At 44.2% G+C, this 22,991-nt stretch overlaps 1 protein-coding gene across 5 annotated transcripts in view; it reads left to right on the top strand.

The window, feature by feature from the left end:
* Window positions 1–22,620, top strand: part of CDON (cell adhesion associated, oncogene regulated) — a 123,453-nt gene extending 100,833 nt beyond the window's left edge. For 4 of the 5 annotated variants that reach the window (XM_040431097.1, XM_040431094.1, XM_040431095.1 and 1 more), the window contains 14 exons: window positions 1,327–1,596; window positions 2,967–3,323; window positions 7,486–7,730; window positions 7,822–7,996; window positions 8,879–9,007; window positions 11,090–11,290; window positions 11,370–11,551; window positions 11,633–11,762; window positions 11,899–12,021; window positions 12,273–12,497; window positions 14,817–15,085; window positions 15,179–15,258; window positions 19,749–19,972; window positions 21,377–22,620. In XM_040431097.1, coding sequence (XP_040287031.1) covers window positions 1,327–1,596; window positions 2,967–3,323; window positions 7,486–7,730; window positions 7,822–7,996; window positions 8,879–9,007; window positions 11,090–11,290; window positions 11,370–11,551; window positions 11,633–11,762; window positions 11,899–12,021; window positions 12,273–12,497; window positions 14,817–15,085; window positions 15,179–15,258; window positions 19,749–19,972; window positions 21,377–21,531 — 2,765 coding nt within the window. In that variant the 3' untranslated portion in view covers window positions 21,532–22,620. The remainder of the gene's footprint in view (window positions 1–1,326; window positions 1,597–2,966; window positions 3,324–7,485; window positions 7,731–7,821; window positions 7,997–8,878; window positions 9,008–11,089; window positions 11,291–11,369; window positions 11,552–11,632; window positions 11,763–11,898; window positions 12,022–12,272; window positions 12,498–14,816; window positions 15,086–15,178; window positions 15,259–19,748; window positions 19,973–21,376) is intronic. The other variant, XM_040431098.1, reaches the window with a different exon arrangement.
* Window positions 22,621–22,991: the final 371 nt, after the last annotated feature.

Here is a 22,991-nt window from a genome sequence, read left to right as displayed (position 1 = left end):
ATTCACGACGGTTTTTAATATATTATGTACGTTGTCCCGGTTCCAGTCATTTCAGCAGTAAAACAGAGCTCAGAGTAAAATTTTAAAATCTTAAGAAAATATACGGATATTATGTTTTATGAAAATCCTCAGTTTCATAATTTGCCCAGTTTTTATTCATTTTCTCCACAGTCAAGTGCAACACCTCTAATCTGGCATTCATGGAGAATGACCATACCGTACTAGCTGCATCAGGGGCAGGAAATAGTAGTGGGCCCCTGTGCAGGAACATCATATGGGACCTTATATCCCATTTGGGGGGTACTATCTCTCCTTGGGGAGAGAGCACCTTAATCGGCGTGGGGAGACTTATAGGCCATACATGCTCCTCTGGAATTCTGGGAAGAAAGGGAAGCAAATGAGCTCTTAACAAGCTCTGCCTTTAATGCCACCAAATATAAGACAGCTATCCTATAAGTCAATGTTCCACCCTTTAAATAGACTTGAGTCATGACTCGGATATAAAATAAGCCAGCATCTCATCTTCAGACAGCTGTTTCGGGGTGATTGCCCCTCATCCCATGTCACATCACACAGACCCCTATGTCCTAACAATTAATGAGTAATCGTTAGCCATGAGATTCATTAGCTCAGGCATTTTTCAGTTTAACTGATTCAGCAACGGTTTTTGTCCAGCCAAAAACCGGTACTTATGCCAATGGGTTCTGTGTAAACAGTAGTTCAGGAGACAACCTCAAAAAAATACTGACATAGGGCATATGCCCCATCGGAGCCACCTGTCCAGTCTACTAGCTGGTTATCTGAGGTCAGGTTAAAGGGCCAAATAGGTTGGCCCCATCCAGGAGGAAGAACTGGTTTCTTGGGGATAAGGGCCACAGAGCATTGTCATTTGACCACCTTGGGCTCTACTGTATGGCGAGTGGGTTGACAGTAGCTGCTATAGCGCCCTCTAGTGCAGTGTTCATTGTGCAGCTGTAAGATGTCAAAACTTGAAGGGGCCTGTGTTCCCTCTTAAGCAGATCACATAGGATTTCATAGCAATTTGGTAAATGTGACTTGTGCAGTTTGTCTTAAAGGGAACACGCACCATGGTGAATGGCTAAATTACCGTGGAATAGCTGTGGCGTTTCATAGTGATTTGCTGTGGTAATGCGCTGCCTTTGTCTTGGAAGAATTACTTACAAGGGGAGATTTGTGGTAGTCTGACCTGTTACTTTAAGATGTTGTTCTTGCCTTCACTTCAGCTATATATTATGTCTGGACTATTTTATTATCGTATGATATTTATTTTTTAACCTTTTTTCAATTTTTTATTTTTATTTGCAGAGCGTCCCTCTATCTATCAGACCCCTGAGGACCAGTCTGTGGTGCTAGGCAGCGATGTCAGCTTTATTTGTGAGGCACAGGGTATTCCGTCTCCTAATATCACCTGGCTGCACAACTCCAAGACAGTTTCTCCTTCATCACGCCTCCGCCCTTTGGGGAGCAAACTTCACATTGCCAATGTGATGGGGGAAGATTCCGGGATGTATCAGTGTATGGCGGATAATGGAGTAGGAGCAGTACAGACGGCAGCAAGACTCCGGGTACAATCAGGTAGGTAGAATGACTGATGGAGGTGGGGTCCAGTGAGCATACTTGGCCTGGTGACATTTTCCATTTCTAAGGCTACTTTCACACTAGCATTTTAGTTTTCCGGTATTGAGATCCGTCATAGAGTCTCAATACCGGAAAAAAAACGCTTCAGTTTTGTCCCCATTCATTGTCAATGGGGAAAAAAATTAACGGAACAGAACGGAGTGCTCCAAAATGCATTCCATTCCGTTTAGTTGAGTTCCCATACCGGAGAGCAAACCGCAACATGTTGTAGTTTGCTTTCCGTCCTGGGATACGGAGCAAGAGGGATCCGTCATAACCCCCAATGCAAGTCAATGGGGACGGATCTGTTTTCTCTGCCACAATAGAAAACGGATACGTCCCCCATTTACTTTCAGTGGAGTTTATGATGGATCCGTCTTGGCAATGTTAAAGATAATACAACCGGATCCGTTCATAACGGATGCAGACTGTTGCATTATTAGTAACGGAAGCGTTTTTGCTGAACCCTGCCCGATCCAGCAAAAACGCTAGTGTGAAAGTAGCCTAAAGGAAGTATTCCCTCCTTTGCAAATTAGATACTTATTTTACAGCATTTGCTGTCGGTTCTGATTGATTCTTCCATGTAATGTTGTTACGGTGGCCTGTCCATTCCATACAGAGCAATGCACTAGCGCCACCTGCTGTCAGATCTTACATAAAACAGATCTTCAATACAAAGTAACAAATTGTATAAAATTGACTTTGAGAACCCAGATTTCCTTTTAGACTTAAATAATCAAAATATTTACCGCTACAGTTCCTGAGATCTTTGACTCTAATTAGGACTTTCTCCGTTTATAACGAGCATAGTAAAAGAAAAAATAAATAAATATAAACTACAGATGACTTAGGAAGGTGGTGAATTCACAAAATGTCGGATCAACAAGAGTCGACCATAGGGTCTGGCCAATTCTACAGACCGTCTGGAGGTTCTTCGTTTTAACTTCCTCTGTGAATCCTGTTGCCAATCATCATGGTAGTAAAAAGGCTTAAAGGAGTTGTCTTTGAGTGCCTTCTATTAACTTTCTCTACATGATAGATGTCATTTGCTGAAGTCAGACAACCCATTTAACTCTTAAATGGCAAATTATACAGGGATACATGGGATGTGATTTACCATTCAAGATTCGAGGTGAGCTGGGTGATACCTATTATCGCCGCTGTTTTCCGTTCAGCCAATACGGCTGCCATCAGTCATGGGGGTGATTCCTGAATTGCATTTAGGGGATTACCATTCAGGGCTTTAGGTAACTTATAGGAACTGTAATTGCTGTGTTGAGTCCTATGTAATTCTTATCACTGACTCCCTAAACCTTAACTCCTTGCAGAATCCGGCTCCAGGCCCACTATTGTGTTGCCCCCTACAAGTGTGAGCGTTGTGATTGGAGACTGGGTGACCCTGACCTGCAACGCCACCGGTCACCCCACACCCTTCATCCGCTGGTTTGACAGCAATGGCGCAATTAGTAGTCACCCTTCCCAGATCCTGCGTCCAAAACCTCGCAAGGCATCGCAGTCCAGAACTTCAGTCAGTTCCAGCCAGGACCCCGCGCATGTGATCATGTCTCAGGCTGGATCCAGCTCCTTGTATATCCCAGCAGTCACAGTACAGCATGCTGGGAAATATGTCTGTGAGGCGTCAAATCAGTTTGGCTGGACACGAGCAGAAGCCACCTTGACAGTTGGTGAGTTGCTTTCGATGCCCAAAGTGAATTTTCTTCTCCAATCACATCCAAAGTGAAAAGATAAACATTCTCAGCATTGCAATGACAGCTTAGGTCTGACTCTGTGCATTATCCTGGCTCCTACAATGCACCAGTCTTTTGGTAAATTTAAACCGATCCAGTTCTGTACTTGGCTTTGAATGTGACTGGAGAAAAAAATAATATGGCAAGATTAGAATCATGGTTTTATAATTTAGTTCTAATTACAGTGAAGAACAGAAGTATTTGAACACCCTGCGATTTGCAAGTTCTCCCACTTAGAAATCATGGAGGGGTCTGAAATTCACATTGTAGGTGCATTCCCACTCTGAGAGACAGAATACAAAAAAAATTCAGGAAATCACATTGTATGATTTTTAAATAATTTTTTTGTCTTGATCTGCTGAACATAAGTATTTGAACACCTGAGAAACAGCAAGAATTCTGGCTCTCAAAGACCTGTTACTGTGCCTTCAAAAAGTCCACCTCTACTCCACTCATTAATCTAACTTAGTAGCACCTGTCTGAGCTCTTTAAATACCCCTGTCCACCCCACAGTCAGTCAGACGCCAACTACTACCATGGGCAAGACCAAAGAGCTGTCAAAAGACACCAGAGACAAAATTGTGGATCTCCACAAGACTGGAAAGGGCTACGGGCGATTGCCAAGCAGCTTGGTGAAAGTAGAAAATGGAAGAGGCTAAAGACGACTGTCAGTCTCCCTCGGACTGGGGCTCGATGCAAGATCTCACCTCATGAGGTATCGCTGATAAGAAAGGTGAGAAATCAGCACAGAACTACAAGGGAGGAGCTGGTCAATGACCTGAAGAGAGCTGGGACCACAGTTTCAAAGGTCACTGTCGGTAGAACACTACGCTGTCATGGTTTCAAATCATGCATTGCACGAAAGGTTCCCCTGCTCAAGTCATCACATGTCCAGGCCCGTCTGAAGTTTGCCAATGACCATCTGGATGATCCATGGGAGGCATGAGAGAGTCATGTGGTCAGATGAGACCAAAGTAGAAATTTTTGGTCTAAACTTCACTCGTCGTGTTTGGAGGAAAAAGAAGGATGAGTTGCATCCCAAGAACACCATCCCTACAGTGAAGCATGGGGGTGGAAACATCATGCTTTGGGGTGCTTTTCTGCGAAGGGGACAGGGCGACTGCGCTGTATTAAGGAGAGGATCAATGGGGCCATTTATTGTGAGATTTTGAGCAACAACCTCCTTCCCTCAGTCAGAGCATTGAAGATGGGTCGTGGCTGGGTCTTCCAACATGACAACGACCCGAAGCACACAGCCAGGATAACCAAGGACTGGCTCCGTAAGGCTACTTTCACACTAGCGGCACTGACCTCCGGCAGGCTGTTCCGTCGGGTGAACAGCCTGTCGGATCCGTCCTGCTGCTAGGGAACATGTGCACCCGGACTGCCACTCTGTCCCCATTGACTATAATAGGGATGGGGTGGGGTGGAGGCACGGCAGCGCACGGCGAGAGGCTGCCGGAATAAATGTCGGACATGTCGTAGTTTTATTCCGGCAGCCTCTCGCCGTGCGCTGCCGTGCCTCCATCGGAACTTCGCCCCCATTATAGTCAATGGGGACGGAGCGGCACTCTGGTGGCACACGGTCGCTAGCGGCAGGACGGATCCGACAGGCTGTTCACCCGACGGGTGTGAAAGTAGCCTAAGAAGCATATCAAGGTTCTGGAGTGGCCTAGCCAGTCTCCAGACCTAAATCCAATAGAACATCTTTGGAGGGAGCTGAAACTCCGTGTTGCTCAGCGACAGCCCCGAAACCTGACAGATCTAGAGGAGATCTGTGTGGAGGAGTGGGCCAAAATCCCTGTTGCAGTGTGTGCAAACCTGGTCAAGAACTACAGGAAACGTTTGAGCTCTAATTGCAAAGAAAGGCTTCTGTACCAAGTATTAACACAGATTTTCTCAGGTGTTCAAATACCTATGTTCAGCAGTGCAAGACAAATAAATTCTTTAAAAATCATTTTTGTAATTTTTGTATTCTGTCTCTCAGAGTGGGAATGCACCTACAATGTGAGTTTCAGACCCCTCCATGATTTCTAAGTGGGAGAACTTGCAAAATCGCAGGGTGTTCAAATACTTCTGTTCCTCACTGTAAGTTATATTTGACCTTGTTCCTTGATGTGTGAGTGACCCTAAATGCCTCTTTGCCTCATAAAGTGGACCACAGACCTAAGATATCATACACAGCATTTCGGGCCCCCTAGAAGGAGTTTCCATGGAAGATATAACTGGTGGGGTTTGGTTAGAACCGTATTACGCCCCCTACTGTTGTCTTGCATCAGGTTGGGGATTACGCCCTGTATAGTATGTCTGGTGTCTTTATTTCTCAGTATCTCGCTGCCCACTTGTCAGGATTCGTACGGGTTGGGCCACATAACAATGAGACCTTCATGTGTGGATCCTCCAGCAACCTCGGTTGTTGAAACCCAGTGTGGAAAAGTTGAACGTTTTAGGCGCTTTTTATATAGCGTCTCATACTGGCCCCTCTGTTTGCTAATGGTATTTTCACGGCCTTGCAGGCGGCCAATGCTGGGAAACTATTACCACTAGTTTCCGTCTGCAGATGTGATTCATGGCAGTTGCCTTATTTGTGTGCACTAGGTTTCTAAGAAAAATAAACTGCGCTTTGTACGTGTGTATGAATAGCCGATATGTGCTCAGCTAGAATTGTACAGACACACGCCCACACCACGAAAATCAGTAAATGCAAACCTGTGTGTTATCCTCAAGTTACTAAAAATTGTATACAGCTGTTCCTCAGAGACATCTCCTGTACTATACTTCGGACCTGCACTCACCATTCTGTGGGTTAAAGAGCTGAAATCTACTGTCAGTGGCGTACCCTCAGTAGAGGCAGACCACACGAATGCTATGGGGCCCAGAGGGTGAGGGTGCCCGCATGGAACTTGCTCTTCTCTTTCCTATGTGAAAACACTGCATTTTCACACAGTCACCACTAGAGGGAGCTCAATGCAAAGAGATTTTTACAACATTCATGGTAGCTGTAATCATTCTTATTCACTGAGCTCCCCCTAGTGGTGGCTGCAGGCAGCCAGCTAGCTTTGTAATAGAAGAAAAGCAGGAGATTTGTCAACGTATTTTTGCCAGTTTTCTGGTGTAAATTTAATGACAAATATGGTGGTCAGAATGAGCGCCATATATTTGAAGCACCTGTTCCACTTTTTCCAACATAAACTGGGTGAGGCTAAAGGCAACATTTTTTTTACAATTTGTATGTAATTAAAAGTTTTTCCACTTGATCAAAAAAAAAGTCAATTTGTCAGAAATGTGGGGCGCATGGTCTGCATTGCCTGGGAGTGATTGACCCATCTACAGTGGGAAACTAGGTGCAGGTGGGTCTTACTATGCTTTGCTATATGGCCCTATGAGATCTGTGTACACCCCCGTCTCCTTTAACTGGGAAAGCTGAGTAATATCCATGTTGCCCACATTATGACATTGCCAATGTGCTATGTATCACCAGGCACAATTGTCTTTCAAAATGATAAGACACTAGGTGACAACCAATATGGCGACAGTTACCTATCCCTTACTGGTTGTCACCCAGTTTCCCTAGACTCTTGAATAAAATAACTGCCTAGTTAGGCAATATTATATCCTCTGGTTCTATGCACCACTGGGCAGATTTGCTTTTCAGGACTCTGGGATAGCTGGGTGACGGCCAGCATGGCACAATTTGCATTTCAAGCTCTAGGACAGCAGTGTGACCGCCAATACGGCCGCCATTACAGCTTCCACTGAGATTGTCACCAAAATTCCGCAGACTTCTGAATTGCAAATGTGCCTAGGAAGAAAATACTATATCCCTGGCTCATGTGAAGTATATTTGCCTTTCAGGGCACTAGCACAGCTGGGTGACAACACCACCATTATTGATGTCACCCAGCTTTCCTACATTCCTGAATGACATGACTGCCTAATTATGCTTTGATGCATGTCTCACTCCCATTTCCAGTCACTGGGTGACGACCCTTGTGACATCTGTAATAGCCACCATATTGTTGTAAGGGTTTACATTGACTTATGTGATGTATATGGTAATGAGTGGAATGTATTTGATTTGTTTACTTTATTCGTTTAGTTCCCTACGATATGAGCACGATACGGTCGGTACTCCCGGTGACACCAGGAGGGTCAAGATCTGAAGATGCCATCCCTACCAGTGCTGTCCCCACAGAAAAGCCTGTTAATGTTGCCATGTTACCTGACGCTCCCATCATCCTCAGTCCACCACAGGCCACCAAGCCGGACACCTATTTCTTGGTGTGGCGATCGGGACGGGATGGCGGTCTACCAATAAATGCATACTTTGTGCGCTATCGAAAGGTGAGCTCCTTTCTACATTATACTTTAAGCATCAGAAGGATGTCCTGAATAGTTATTCAGCAAATTGTAAAATTCTCTTTCACCTCCATAGTTGGATGATGAGGGAAATGTGGCGGGATCTTGGCATTCCATACGGGTGCCAGCCAGCGAGAACGAGTTCTCTCTCTCAGAACTAGAACCTTCCAGCCTATATGAGGTGCTGATGGTGGCCAGAAATGCAGCAGGCGAGGGGCAACCAGCTATGCTGACCTTCCGAACAAGCAAAGGTGAGCCTTATCCTGAGTTACATCCTGTATTATACTTCAGAGCTGCACTCACTGTTCTGCTGGTGGAGTCACTGTATACATACATTACTCTCCTGTATTATAATCCAGATCTGTATTCGCTATTCTGCTGGTGGAGTCACTATGTACATATATTACTTATCCCGTACTGAACCTGAGTTACATCCTGTATTATACTTCAGAGCTGCACTCACTGTTCTGCTGGTGGAGTCACTGTATACATACATTACATTACTCTCCTGTATTATAATCCAGAGCTGTACTCTCTATTCTACTGATGGAGTCACTATGTACATACATTACTTATCCCGTACTGATCCTGAGTTACATACAGCTTGCATTATATTCCAGAGCTGCACTCACTACACTCCCGCTGATGTTACTGTGTACATACATTTCATTACTTATTCTATACTGATCTGAAGTTACATTCTGTACTATACTCCAGAGCTGCACTCAGTACACTCACGCTAAAGTTATTGTGTACATAGTTTACACTACTTATTCTATACTGATCTGGAGTTGCATCCTGTCCTATACTCCATTGGTGCACTCACTATTCTGTGGGCTACAGAGCTGAAATCTCCCATCATGTCCTGCTTGTTCAGTAGCTGTGCAGAACTTGTGGTAATTTGTATTCTGGGAAATGCTGTCTTTACACCAGGTGCTGTTCTGTCATCTGAGCAGCATGATTGAAATTTGGCTAAACTGTTAGGGGGAGGTCTGCCACCTAACCGCTGACTGCTTCCAATAAAAACTTGTAGAATTGTGAATGTCTGGCCATTTAGACATATCAGCTAATGTATACTTTTGGTGCAAGCTTCTTTCAGCGTGATTCCTTGACATTTTTATTCTTTTGAGCAGAGAAGAGCTCGTCTTCCAAGAACACACAGGCTCCTTCCCCTCCAATTGGCAGACGTCATCAAGACATTCTGCAGGAAAACTTCAACTCCAACTTTGGGCTGGTTCAGGACTCCTTCCGACACAGCAGTGGTACGTCTGTTCACGGCTACGTTTTGTCACTGGAACCCTAGAGATCAGTAGATGGTATTCCCCTCTAAAGGTTATATTAGACACCCCGATCACACAGATGATTACATGCAGAGTTCTCCTTTGCAACACGGGGAGGAGCGTTCGCTATACCACCGCTCGTCCCCATGCTGTACAGTGGTTTGTTGGCGGCAGATCACTATTAGACAGCACAATCTGTCGCCGGCAAATCCTAATCTTTCACCTTGCTGAAAGATCTGAATTGCACGTTGAACGAGTGTTTGCTTGTTCATCGCGCAATCAGCGGCAGTATTACACTGCAAGATGATAGCTAAGAACGCTCATCAGGGATCATCCGGCGGAAATACTGCCCGTCTAATACACCCTTTAGCCACTCTCCAGACTGATAACAGGCTCTACTCTGGAAATAATAAATTATATTCATCAATTGTGTTAACCTTAAACTTATCACAGTAATGCACTGAATCAAGATGGGGGTTTTGTTCCTGATGTGATATTTGTTTTGTTTTTAAAGAGGACCTGTCGCCTCTCCTGACATGTCTGATTTAGTAACCACTTGCACTCCCCATGTAATAACAATTCTGCGACATCTATTCTTATGACTGTATGTTGTGCCATTCCTAGATTACTCCTGCTAGAAGTTATGAATGAAATACCAGCCGTTTACAATGAAAGTCCAGATGGGTGTTACCCGTTGGGTGTATATACCTGCACAGTCTGACATTGGCAGCACTGATTAAATAGTGTCTGACTGTACAAGAACACACCCCTCCAACTAGTATCGCCCATCTGGACCTTCATTGCAAACTGCTGGTAATTTGTTCATAACTTCTAGCAGGAGTAATTAAAGGGGTTATCCCATCTTAGACAATGGGGGCATATCGCTAGGATATGCTCCCATTGTCTGATACAAGGAGAACGGAGCGGAGAAAGTTGAGGTGAGCGCACTGCGCATGCGCGGCCGCCCTCCATCCATTTCTATTTCTGTCGGCTCCATAGAAATGAATGGGAGCGGTGCGCTCCCATTCACTTCAATGGGAGAGGCGGGGAGCTGCGCCTGGTGGCCACAACTTTCCCCGGCTCTGTTCTCCTTGTAGGTGCGGGTCCCAGAGGTGGGACCCGCACCTATCAGACAATGGGGGCATATCCTAGTGATATTCCCCCATTGTCTAAGATGGGATAACCCCTTTAAGGAATGCCACAACATAGTCATAAGAATATATTTTCCGTGTCAACAGACATGTCAGGAGAGGTGACAGGTCCTCATTAACCCTCTCCTTTCCTTACTAATTCTTCTCTTTGTTTCCTGCTTATTTCTGCTCTCTTTGTCCAAGGGAATTGTGCTGTGTAAGTATCTGCTGTGATGGACGAGATGACCACCACATTCATCACTTCCCCCGTCACTAACCCTGTACAGTCCCAATCCCTTCATCTTTGTGGCCTTAATAAATGCTTCATTGCCGTCTTAGGGTAGGTTCAGACGGAGGATTTTGGGCTTGGGTTTTAGCGTTTATTCTGTGCCGAAAACCAGGCCAAATCTCTGCTGAAACCACCTCTCATTATTCTCAATGGGAGGGCATACTACAGGTCATGGGGCCGAGGGTCTTTCCATGCAGTTTTCAAGACCGCCTTAAGAATGTACAGGTCCATCCTTGGAGCGGTAACGGCGCAAAGCTGCAGCGGGAGCCTGCTTGTGATTTAGCTCCATTCAATGGAGCTAACCCTACAGCTGGTCTGCATGAAAACCCAGGGCAGAAACCACAGCAGAGCGCAGTGATTTCTGCCATGGGATACCGGAAGAGACAAAATCTTCTATTTGAACTTACCCTTATTTCGCACCCTGACTTACATGGGGATGCATGTATTAATTTGTAAATTTTATTTATATATTTTTAAACATGGTGATGAGGCTGGTGATGCAGCAGCGGTGGAATTGTGGTAGGTTTCACAGTGCAGCAGTGTGGTTGGCAACACAGCAGAAGTAGTGGAGCTGGTGTTGTTAATGTATTATTATTTGTTCTGCATTCATTGTTCTAAATTGCATTATATTCATATCTCCCATAGTTCCTGAAGCCCCTGACCGTCCAACCATCTCTACTGCATCTGAGAGCTCTGTATTTGTGACATGGATCCCAAGAGCAAATGGAGGCTCCCCAATAACCTCCTTCAAGGTGGAATATAAGAAAGCAGGGAGGCCCTGGATGACGGCTGCAGACAACATTCACCCATCTAAGCTGTCTGTGGAGGTCTCCAGCCTAGAGCCAGGTATAATAAGACCTGCCAGTACCCACGACCACCTGGGCTTGTGTTGCAGCCTGCTGAGCGTACTTACTCTTCTTTACAGGAGCGGTGTATAAATTCCGGGTAATTGCCATTAATACATATGGGGAGAGTCGGCGCAGTACAGTATCCCGACCTTATCAAGTACCCGGATACACCAGTCGCCTCCCCAACCCCTTGATCATTGGCCCTCATATTGACCACACGGAGGCAGTGACGGACACACAAATCATGCTGAAGTGGACTGTGAGTGCCTCTCCACTTCTTCTTCTTCTTCTTTCTCTCATGATACATATGGGATGTCTTACAATTCTCTTCTTATTGTAGTACACCCCAGCAAACAACAACAACACCCCCATCCAAGGATTCTACATCTACTACCGCCCCACCGACAGCGACAATGACAGCGACTACAAGAGGGAGGTGGTGGAAGGTGAGCTGTGGGGTCAGTCGAGGGGTATGTATAGCTTGGTCAGAGAGAGATAATTCTTCTAGTATAGAGATATACGGTTGATATATACCGTAAATAAGATTCTGAATAAAGTAAAGGTGGAACAAATTGGAAATGTGATCATTTTTTTTCTCAATAACAGGCACAAAGCAGCGACACCTGATAAGTCACCTGCAGCCCGAGACCTCTTATGATATCAAAATGCAATGCTTCAATGAGCGGGGTGCAAGCGACTATAGTAATGTCATGATGTGTGAGACTAAAGGTAAGAGCAAAATGTGCTAAACCACTATAACACCTGGTGGCAGGACGATGACACTGACATTTGGGGGGATAGGACAATGACGCACAGACACTTGGAGGGACGAAACAATGATAAATGGACAATTGGGGGGAGGGGTCAAGACAACGATGCATGAACACTTATGGTTGAAGGGGTCGAGACAACAGCGGATTCTATATGTCTAATGTCAGTCTATAACTTGCACCTACATGTAGCTTTGTTTTGCTTTACAGCGCGCAGAAGCCCTGGGGCCTCGGAGTACCCGGTGTTGGAGCTCAGTACACCAGCTGTCATAAAGCGAGTTGAAATGGGCAGCTCCAGCTCCTCCAGTACACCAGCACGGAGCGGAGACATGCTCTATGTGATTGTGGGCTGTGTTTTAGGCGGGATGGTCCTGATCCTGATGATTTTCATTGCTATATGTCTCCTGAAACACCGGCAGCAGAGTCTCCTGCACAGTAAGTGAATACAGCCAAGAACTTAGTAACTACTCATGGAAACGTTGGAGACAGTTTATATTTTCATAGTTATGGAGGCAGATATTTCAACAACAAATGACTGTACAGTGCCTGGTGTAAAGATGACACTTCCCGAAATCAGGGGAGATGACAGTTCGTCTTGGCCTCTCAAGACAGATTTTGCAGACAATTCAGAGTGAAGAAATAGACATTTTCTCTAATAGGAAAATTGTGAGTGTAGCTCAGATTTAAAGATGAGCAAATTGATTTTGCCGATTCGGAATTTGTCCCCGAATTTCTCTCAAAACTTGGATTCTAATTAACCCAAAAGAGAGAAACCCACATGTAATATGTATCTGAGTGAGCTGTGCAAGCCATTTCTCCTTCCAGAAGGACAAGAGTACTGAATGCCCCAAGAGAAAATCGCCTCACTCCGAGAAGTATTACACATGGGTTTCTCCCTCTCTGGTCTTCTAGGACTTATATATTTTTCTCTCAAAAACCAGAGAGAAATATAAGTCCTAAAAACCCTTAGGCCTCTTTTACACAGGCGAAATTTCCGCGCGGGTGCAATGCGTGAGGTGAACGCATTGCACCCGCACTGAATCCAGACCCATTCACTTCTATGGGGCTGTGCACATGAGCGGTGATTTTCACGCATCACTTGTGCGTTGCGTGAAAATCGCAGCATGCTCTACTTTGTGCGTTTTTCACGCAACGCAGGCCCCATAGAAGTGAATGGGGCTGCGTGAAGATCGCAAGCAAGTGCGATTTTCACGCACGATTGCTAGGAGACGATCAGGATGGGGACCCGATCATTATTATTTTCCCTTATAACATGGTTATAAGGGAAAATAATAGCATTCTTAATACAGGATGCATAGTAAAATAGGGCTGGAGGGGTTAAAAAAATAAAAAATAATTTAACTCCCCTTAATCCACTTGTTCGCGCAGCCCGTCTTCTCTTCTGTCTTCATCTTTGCTGTGCAGGAGGAAAAGGACCTGTGGTGATGTCACTGCGCTCATCACCTGGTCCATCACATGATCCATCACCATGGTGATGAATCATGTGATGAGCGCAGTGATGTCATCAAAGGTCATTTACCCAGGTCCTGAAGAAAGAAGAGAAGCCGGGCTGCGTGAGCAAGTGGATTAAGGTGAGTTAAATTATTATTATTATTATTATTTTTAACCCCTCCAGCCCTATTTTACTAAGCTTTCTGTATTAAGAATGCTATTATTTTCCCTTATAACACCTAACCCAAACCCGAACTTGTGTGAAGAAGTTCGGGATGGGTACCAAACATGCCGATTTTTCTCACGCGCGTGCAAAATGCATTAAAATGTTTTTGCACTCGCATCTTATCCGGCCCAAAACCATGACGCCCGTGTGAAAGAGGCCTTAGAGTGTGTTACATACCAATTTTCAGGTCAACTGGTGTATATTTGATTTGGGTCGAAATGATTCCTCAAGAAATTCAAACATCTCTACTCTGAAGTATAAACAGGCTGTAATTCAAGATTAGTACAAAATAATTAACGTATTTAAACTGCGAACACACCAGCAGAATAGTGAGTGCAGCACTGGGGATTAATCCAGGCTGTATCTCAGGATCAGTAGAAGATATATTTAAAGGGGTTGTGCAATGTCAGATATTGATGAGCGAAGCAAGCTTCAGATCCTAGATCCAAAGTTGCTTCGCTCAAAACTTCGTATTAATGCTGTATGGAGACCTGTCTCGGTACAGCATTAAAATGTACAGCCTTTGATGAGGCAAAGTCAGTTATTCGCAAAGTCTAACGAGACTTCGGTACTTGATCTTTAAAGTGAAAAAAAAAACCACTTTAAAACTTGGATCTGAATGCTGCTTCGTTTTTGACTGATCTCCTTACAGCATTAATCTGAAGTTTTGAGCGAAGCAACTTTGGAGCTAGGATCTGAAGCTCGCTTCGCTCATCACTAATGTCAAATATTAAAGATCTATCCCCCGGATAGGTCATCAGTATCAGATTGGCAGGGTCTAACTCCTGGAACCCCCACCAATGAGCTGCCGGTAGAGGCTGCGGACTCGTGAAAGCGCTGCGTCCTCTTTAGTGTTTACCTGCATTCCATCTAGCTTGTAGCAGCAGCAGCACAGTGTAATTACAGCTTCCTATTCTATTCAAGTGAATGAGAGAAAAAGCTGTAATTACACATATGCTTTAACGATCCCTACTACAATTCAGTTGTGGAGTGAGGACTAGAACACTACATGTATGTAATAACCAGATTGTTTCATATTGTTACTCATATGCCTATTGGACTTCATCTTTCCATAGAATTTGAGCCTCCTGGATACCTCTACCAAGGGTCAGATCTCAATGGTCAAATGATTGAATATACTACCTTACCAGGAACGAGCCTGATCAACGGAAACATTCATGGAGGATATATGGGAAATGGAACCATCACCAATGGCTGCCCCCACATGCATCATAATGTCCATAATGGAATGAACGGCATCATAAATGGAGAACTATATCCTAATTGTCTGAATTCTCTTAAATCTTGTCCTGACTTTGAGCACTTGCCACACAGTATCTCCAATGTACGTCTAGTGTTATATAGACCTATCTATTGAACATGGCGTTAACTTTATATGTCTATACAGGCAATGAGGTTGGTTCTATTTGTATTCCAGGGCGGTATTATTTATTCATCTGTACCCCAGGTGGACCCATCAGAGTGTCGAAAATGCAGAAACTGCTGCAACAATAACAGGTCGGTTACTGTGACATCACATACTACATATTTTATATCTTTCACTTCAAATTAGCATTTGAGTAACCAATAGACATCACTGACTAGAAGACGATTTGCCATTTCACAACAATATCCCCACTCCACCTTGTATATAGCACATAGGTGCCACTAAGGTACTTGGTTCTTTGATTGATTAGGATATTAATGGCTGACATCCTGAGTCTTGACTGAAAGGCTAATAATATCACTTATGTTTTATAGTAGTTGGAAAAGCACAGACTGGTATATAAATCAGATTAGACCATCCATGTGGATTAATGGGGCTAGCATTAAAGGAGTATTCCCGTCTCGGACATTGGAGGCATAGTGATATGCCCCCATTGTCTGATAGGTGCGGGTCCCACCTCTGGAACCTTCACTTATACTTAGAACGGAGCCCACAAAGTTCTGTAGGACACACTGCGCATGCGTGGCTGCCCTCCATTCATTCCTATTGGAGTGCAAAAATTAGCGCTCCCATAGAAATGGATGGAGGACGGCCACACATGGGACCCTACATCTATCCTACATTGGGGGCATATCCTAGGAATATTCCCCCAATGTCTAAGATGGGAATAGCCCTTTTAAGGGAATACCATTGGAGTAGAACTATTGTTAGTACTGGGGTTACAACTGGTTTTCAGGTTGGAATTAGTGTTAGGTCTTGTGTTCGGAGTTTAGATTTGGGTTTGCGGTAAGGTTGGGGGTGAAGGTTATGTTGCGCATCAATTAATCATATTGATGACCATGTTGCCACAATTCCTATACTTATATTTGGGGGACACTGGAAGCCATGGGTATAGGCTGCTGTGACGCTGTCACTAGAAGACTCCTACGCGGGCTATACCCAGCCAACAGGCAATGAGCTAATCAGTCTTACCTTCATGTTAGTAGGAGGCAGACATAGCTCTGCCTCGGTGTTTAGTTTGCTTTTCTCTTTTTCCACCTCCTTCCCCAACAACGAGGCAACAGAGTAGTGCCGACTAAGTCTCACAGTCTCTCTGTGGCCAGACTTCAATCGAGAATAGGCTGCTAATTCTGGCTGCCCTGTTTACCTGCAGAGATGAAGACAGTGGTCTGGAGTGTGGAGTGTTGCATTGAGGCCTCAAGACCAGCTATATGCAGACAGCATCATCAGGATGTATGTCTCCCTTTCTTTTTTTGGGACTTCGCTCCATCTCTTGCTATGGCTCCATATCCTCCTTTCCAGGTTTTTGCTGTAGCTTACAGTTCCTGTAGCTTCACCCCAAGTAGATAATGCTTTAGCGGGACAAACTTGAAGGACTCATTCCCCTTATTTGTGCGGCATAGTTTGTGCATGTCATCAAGTCCTGGAACTAGGCCTCAAGTTCTCCTTAAAACTCTTTGTTTCTTACGCACTCTGGTAGTGGCTCCCCTCCCAGGGCGTTTGTGCTCTGGTTCCTTGAAGTGTTTTAATCTCCTCACATGACCCTATTTGATGGGGCCTCAGCACGATCTCTGTAAACCCAATTTCTCTCACTTCACAGATCGGGAGAATAGAAACCTTCCCCTCTCTGGTTCCTTCTCTTTTGGGGAGTATTGCTGCACCCTGCTGTTTTAATGCAGGCTGCCTTTACTAGCAACTTGAGGGAAATGTTTAATGACATGGAGTTATCTAAAGACAATGGTTCTGTTGTTGTTATTGTTGTCTGTGTGGGCTAGCACCAACTTTGTGGCCAGCTCTTTTTGCAGAAGAAAAATCCTTATTGCAACCCTGCATACAAGACCTCTCCCACACACTGCTCTTGATCTTCCCTTGACTCAAGGTTATAGTTGTTTTTCTCCTTTTTGGGTACATTCCCTGTCTAGTTGCTTGTGGAGCTACCAGGATTTCTCCATCCATGGTTATAGACTCCACCCTATTCAACTGATAACAACTGGTGCTCCATCCACCACTTAAGGGTCCATTCACACGTCCGTAGCGTGTTTTGAGGATCCACAAAACACGGACACGGCAATGTGCGTTCCACATTTTGCGGACCGCACATCGCCGACACTAATAGAATATGCCTATTCTTGTCCGCAATTGCGGACAAGAATAGGACATGTTCTATTTTTCTGGGGAACAGAAATGCGGACCCGGAAGTGCGGGTCCGCATTTCCGGACCCGGACCGCAGATCGTGTAGCCCCATAGAAATGAATGGATCCGCAATTCCGTTCGAAATTGCGGACGTGTGAATGAGGCCTTAGGGTGAGTCTGAGTTAGGGTAAAAACCATTGTGATGGAAGAAAACACCCTCAACCCAGTGTTTTTTCTCCATATGGGTTCTCTCCCTGTTAAGGGTATATTAGACACCCCGATATCGCAGATGATTGCCGGGAGGGAAGTGTTCCCTCCCGGCAATCGCCTGCTCGCTTGCTGAGGAGACCGGTACTATTACATGCAGTGATCTCTTCAGCATTATGGGGAGGAGTGATTGCTATGCCATTGATCGTCCCCATGCTGTACAATGGTAGGCTGGCGCAGATTGCTATTAGACAGCACGATCTGCCGGTGGCAAATTCAGATTTTTTTCAACATGCTGAAAGCTATGGGTTGCCTGATAAACAAGAATTTGCAATCGGCAGCAGTATTACACTGCAAGATGATCACTAAGGAGCGTTCATACAAACGCTTGTTAGTGATCATTGGGCAGAAAATCTGCCCCTCTAATACACCCCTTACAGTATGTTGCAGACCCTACCCCCACCAAGATTTATCAGTTCATGATATGGAGCATTCTCTAGTTTACCAGCCAACTCTAGCTCTACACCCATTTCCTAGGGTATGTCCGAGCAGTCAGGCCTGTACAGAGGCTTATACTTGCCTGTGGCCAACCCTTGGCAGTTCCTGTTACCCCTCCAGAGATCCACCTCCCTGGTGTCTGTCAAGGGTCCTTATGAGCCTGAAAACATCTCTCGGGTTTCCTTATTCCTCTTCTCCTGTTGCTCCTATGTTCTTCGGTGAGGATTCACTCTTGAATTCTGATCTGAGTCAAACCCATATGGACAGACATATCCTAGCTGTCCACGCATCACCTGGAGGGCCTGTCTTCTCCAATCAAGGTCACTTTCAAACACACAAAGCATTCCCACAAATGCTTCAGTAAACTTTCTGAGTTCATTGAGCTCCAAGCCAGGATATAGAAGCACCCTGGCAAGAATCATAAAGGTAAACCAGAAATATAGTTAACTTCTCTATTTGTCAACTTGCAGCCTTGTACATAAGTCTTGGTGTAAACTTCCAGAATATGTGCCACTGTAGCCAATGACTAAACACAGAGGTGCCGTTACCCCAAGCTGGATGTCACTGCGGCTGTCATGGCTACAGCGGAGCATGTGACTCCCATCCATGCACAGAGCCAGAACCAAGCTTTATTATTATTATTATTATTATTATTATTTTTACTTTTCTCCATCTTCCTCAGCTCCCTTCATCTAACTTGGCTGCTCTCTAGTTGCTCCCCAGGATAAGGTGTTTCTGCATCCAGTACCTTCCTTCCTAATGCACACCATTTCCACCTTCAGTACTGCAGTAAGGGATATGTTGCCATAGTTCTGTTCTTCTCATCCTAGCGAACAGGGTTGATAACATAACGTAGTTGCTAGATAAGCTTCTATATCTTTCTTCGGTCACCTTTTGCTTCATGCACTCCGGCCTACTTATTGGCATTCCAGAAGGCTGATATGAGGGGATCCTGACCTTCATAAATCATATCCTGCTTGATCTGTTCAGAAAGGTTCGAGAAATACTGTACAATTGCACAGAGGGAGAGAATTCAGAGCACTCTTCCTAGGTGGTGCACTGACCAAGATACAGCTATTAGATTCGGGCCCCTTCAGGTGTGCAGGCCTACCTGGTTGTGCATCCACTCCATCTTTTTCTACCAGGTGCATACTTTTGCATCATTAAATATGACCATTATTGCACAGAAACTGGTGGCTCAGCTCTCCTCTGAAACAATCTCCTTTTCCTCTCTCTCGTTTCCACTCTTGGGACTGCTTTAGGACACGTGTCTCCCAATGATATGTACGAGAAAAGAGAGTTTTTGCACTCCTAAAACAATGTCTCTTGTAGTCCTCATTGAGAGATTCAGCACTCTTCCATTGTTTTAGGCTATGTTCTCACTTTGTATTCTCATTTTATATCTGTAATTTGTTCCTTTGTGCTTCTTATACTGCTGGGGGTACAAACCGATTAGCTCAGTGCCTGTAGACTGGGTGTAGCCTGTATAGGAGGAGACCAATTTTTTTTTATGTCACACTACCTAGGTCCCAGCAGCCTATACCTATGGTTTAATGCGTTCTTCGTTGAAGACTTCATCGTCTTATTTTCAGACACATTTGGTTGAGATGACATTTGAAGCCTGAACATACCACTGCTCTGCCTTGAATGCATTGCTCATCTACCAGTCATTACAGCAGCCAGATGATTGTACTCTATAATATATTTCTTCTCTTCTGTCAGGTGTTTTAACAAAATCAGTGACTCTTACATCAGCAATGGCACAGCCAGGGGTCCATACCAAGAGGTGGCCCAAGAAGGTAAACCACTCAGTTCTGTGTCAGTGCCTATGAACTTAACAGCTGGAGAACCTGAGTGCACACCAGAATTAGAGGGAGACCTCAAAGAAGAGGATGTGCCGACACACCATGATGGGGTGCAAGAGATTAAAGCCATGTCTCATGAAGGTAATTGTATTAATGGGACACTGTCAGTTGCAGGACAGCTGTAGCAGCTTAGAGTACCAGTAATTCCTTCACTAGTTTGGCTTTGAGAATGGACATAATCATGTAGATAATCGGAAGAGCATAGAGTAGAAAGTACAAATCCAACTTTGAGTAGAGCGGAGAGAAGCTCTCATGGTTGGATAGAAGATTGAGAAGGTGTCACAGTTGAGTAGATTACTAAGATCATGCTTTTAAGTAGGGGACAAAAGTTCTAAAGCTGGGGGACAGGATAAATAAGGTTGCACTGTTTGGTAGTGGACAGAGAAAGTCAATGTTGTGTACAAAGAGGAAAAACACAATTTGGAAGGATAGAGGATGTCTCATGGGTAGGTAGTGCACTCATGGTCTTTAGATCAGTGAATGTCAATGTATATCGGCTGTTCCTCAGCTTTCTGTTAGCGAAGCTCATAGGCATTCACAATTATGTTCTTCATATGTTTTGGTCATTTGTATCTTTTGGTTGTTTTTGGGTCTAGTCTTATCACATGTATTTTTTTCAGTTTATCGGATTCCGCTTCCTTCTTGAATACGTCGAACTTGGATTTCAACGTATTATCTACCAGGCTCAGAAACTAATGGCCAGACATTGGCTTGATTGTGAAGCACCCTCTCTATCTGAATTCTTAGATAGTATGAATCTTATATGCAAAGAAAAAGTTGAAGAGATCTAGCTCCACTTTGATAAAGGAATATAAATGTATTTTGCTTGCGGTAAAATCTCATCCATCAGTTACAAAAATAGCAGTCTTGTCTACGCGTTTCGGGCTACCAGAGACAATTCCAGCCCTTCCTCATATATTCTTTTATCAAAGTGGAGCTGGATCTCTTCAACTTTTTCTTTGCATATAATCACCCGTTACCTGACTCGGGTTATCCGTGCTCACAGCTGAAGGAAGAGCAGGTGAGAGCTGCTGAACTTTCCTTTTTCTTCAGTATGAATCTTATGGTTTGACTAAAGGAAGGAGTATACCAAAGGCACAGAACCTGTTTAAATTTGATAAGGTCTAGGGAATATGGAGACGATCAGGGTTTTTATTAGAGTAGTAGAAGTATGATAGGTAGGGTATAGTTATATCTATCAGTTGTTCACTTGTGTCTATTCTGAGTTGTGGAGTTGCTTCAGTACCGTCTGCTGCATAATTTCGGGCTGGGGAATAGCCTTCCTTAGAGCTGAGTCTATCTTAACGATGCATTTGTCATTTGGACTATGCTTGTGCACTGATTTGGGGGGTTGTGTGTTTTTTTATGTCGTTGAAAAAAAAAAAAAGATCTCATGGTTGTTTTGAAGACAGCAAAGGTTGTGGTTAATTAGAGGATGGAGATCCATGAATAGAAAAGGTGAACTTATCCATGTCGTTTTTACAGGTGATGGTTGCTCCAGTACAAAAGAGGAATGCATCATATCACCAACTCCTCCTGTCCTCCCCATTGTCCTAAATAACTGTGATGAGAACAAAACTCGGACGTTAGAAAACTCAACCAACGACCTTCATCAGCAGCTGCCAATGCCAGAAGAATGAAGAGAACTATACGTACTGTTCTTTTCTCTTATAAAGACCAGCGTCACGTGACTGTGGTCAAGACAACTTCACCTATTACAATGTAAATTGTAGTCGTGGTTTGGGTTGATCAGGATGAGTAAATTACTTGTATGTACCAATGCTGTTCCACCTGCCAAACGCCGGTCACAGTACAAATGACATCCACCTTCTCCATTCAGTGCAGGCAGCCAAGTTGTGGCCAGCAATAGAGATGCCTTAAAAGCTCTTGATACATATGCCAGGCCAGTAGGCATATACATACAATTCTGCTGCACTTTACTCTAGGCATACAGTAAAAAAATGTATACTGCACAGTATATGTTTTTTATGTTTTTCAGTGACGTTTTATAGGCAACGTATACCACTGCATGCCTATACCGTGGCATAAGTGAGGAACTACATCCGAGGTAGACCTCTGCTGGAAATAGCTAATTTAACTAATATCATACTTTTTTAACCCTGCTTCCTAATCCGTCACATGACTTTTGGTGCAACCAATCATGACGGATTTATTTTAAATCTCGCCGTTAAGAACCACCTCCCCCCTTGTTAGTCCTAGGTTGAATGGTACTAGAAGATGAGTTTGTAACATTCTGCAGGTAGCATGGTGTCGATACGATCATTTCTCAGCCTGTGAATATATTGTAAGACTGTCGTGGCCGAGTATCGCAGGATGGCGTATGAGTCAATGGCAGAGAGAAGCACTTTAGTTCTTACTCTGTCCGTGTTATATATGATTAAATTATATAAAGATATATATTTAATATTACTTATGCACTAAACTGACTGTTCTAATAACCAGTAGCGACCTAATCCTGTACAGATGTGTATACAGCATGGATTATCCAGATGTGCTCCCGAAGACTTGTTTGTTTTGTAATTTTTTTTATTTCTGTGTTTTGACATGGGAAAAATCATAATATTCATCACCCAAAATGCGGTGCAATGATGGTGGGTTATGTCTGTAGAGCGAAAATGAAGAAGTGTTAAATATATGGTTCCAATCGAACATATTCCGTTTTATAAATGGTAGTGGCAGCCACTTTGTTGGCCGCGTCTTATTAGCCTAGAGTGGCCGGCTGTCAAACCACACTGCAAAAATGAAGCGTACAACCTAGTCTCGGGATCAGTGATTTCGGCAGTGTCTAGGTGGCTGCCTCCACTCTGCAAGTAACAATCCTATTTAAAGCAGAACTTCACTCAGATTTTTAAAAATGTTGGTTTAATGTCAACTCTTTGTCAACTTCTTTGCTGACACAAGCAAAGGGATTTCAGTAGCTAAGATATAAAGTGTGATGGTCCTCACGCTGTAGTGCTGTTCATGTGCTCGCCTGTAACACGAAGGGAACATGGTGGTCACAGAGGATTTTCATGACTAACAAAACAGAACCCTGCTAAACGGGTGCGTCCTGGTGACAACCTTATTACGCCGTGTTACT

Source organism: Bufo bufo, chromosome 1 (assembly GCF_905171765.1).
Source record: "Bufo bufo chromosome 1, aBufBuf1.1, whole genome shotgun sequence".
NCBI classification, from domain to species: Eukaryota; Metazoa; Chordata; class Amphibia; order Anura; family Bufonidae; genus Bufo; species Bufo bufo.
This window is presented reverse-complemented; position numbering and strand designations above follow the sequence as displayed.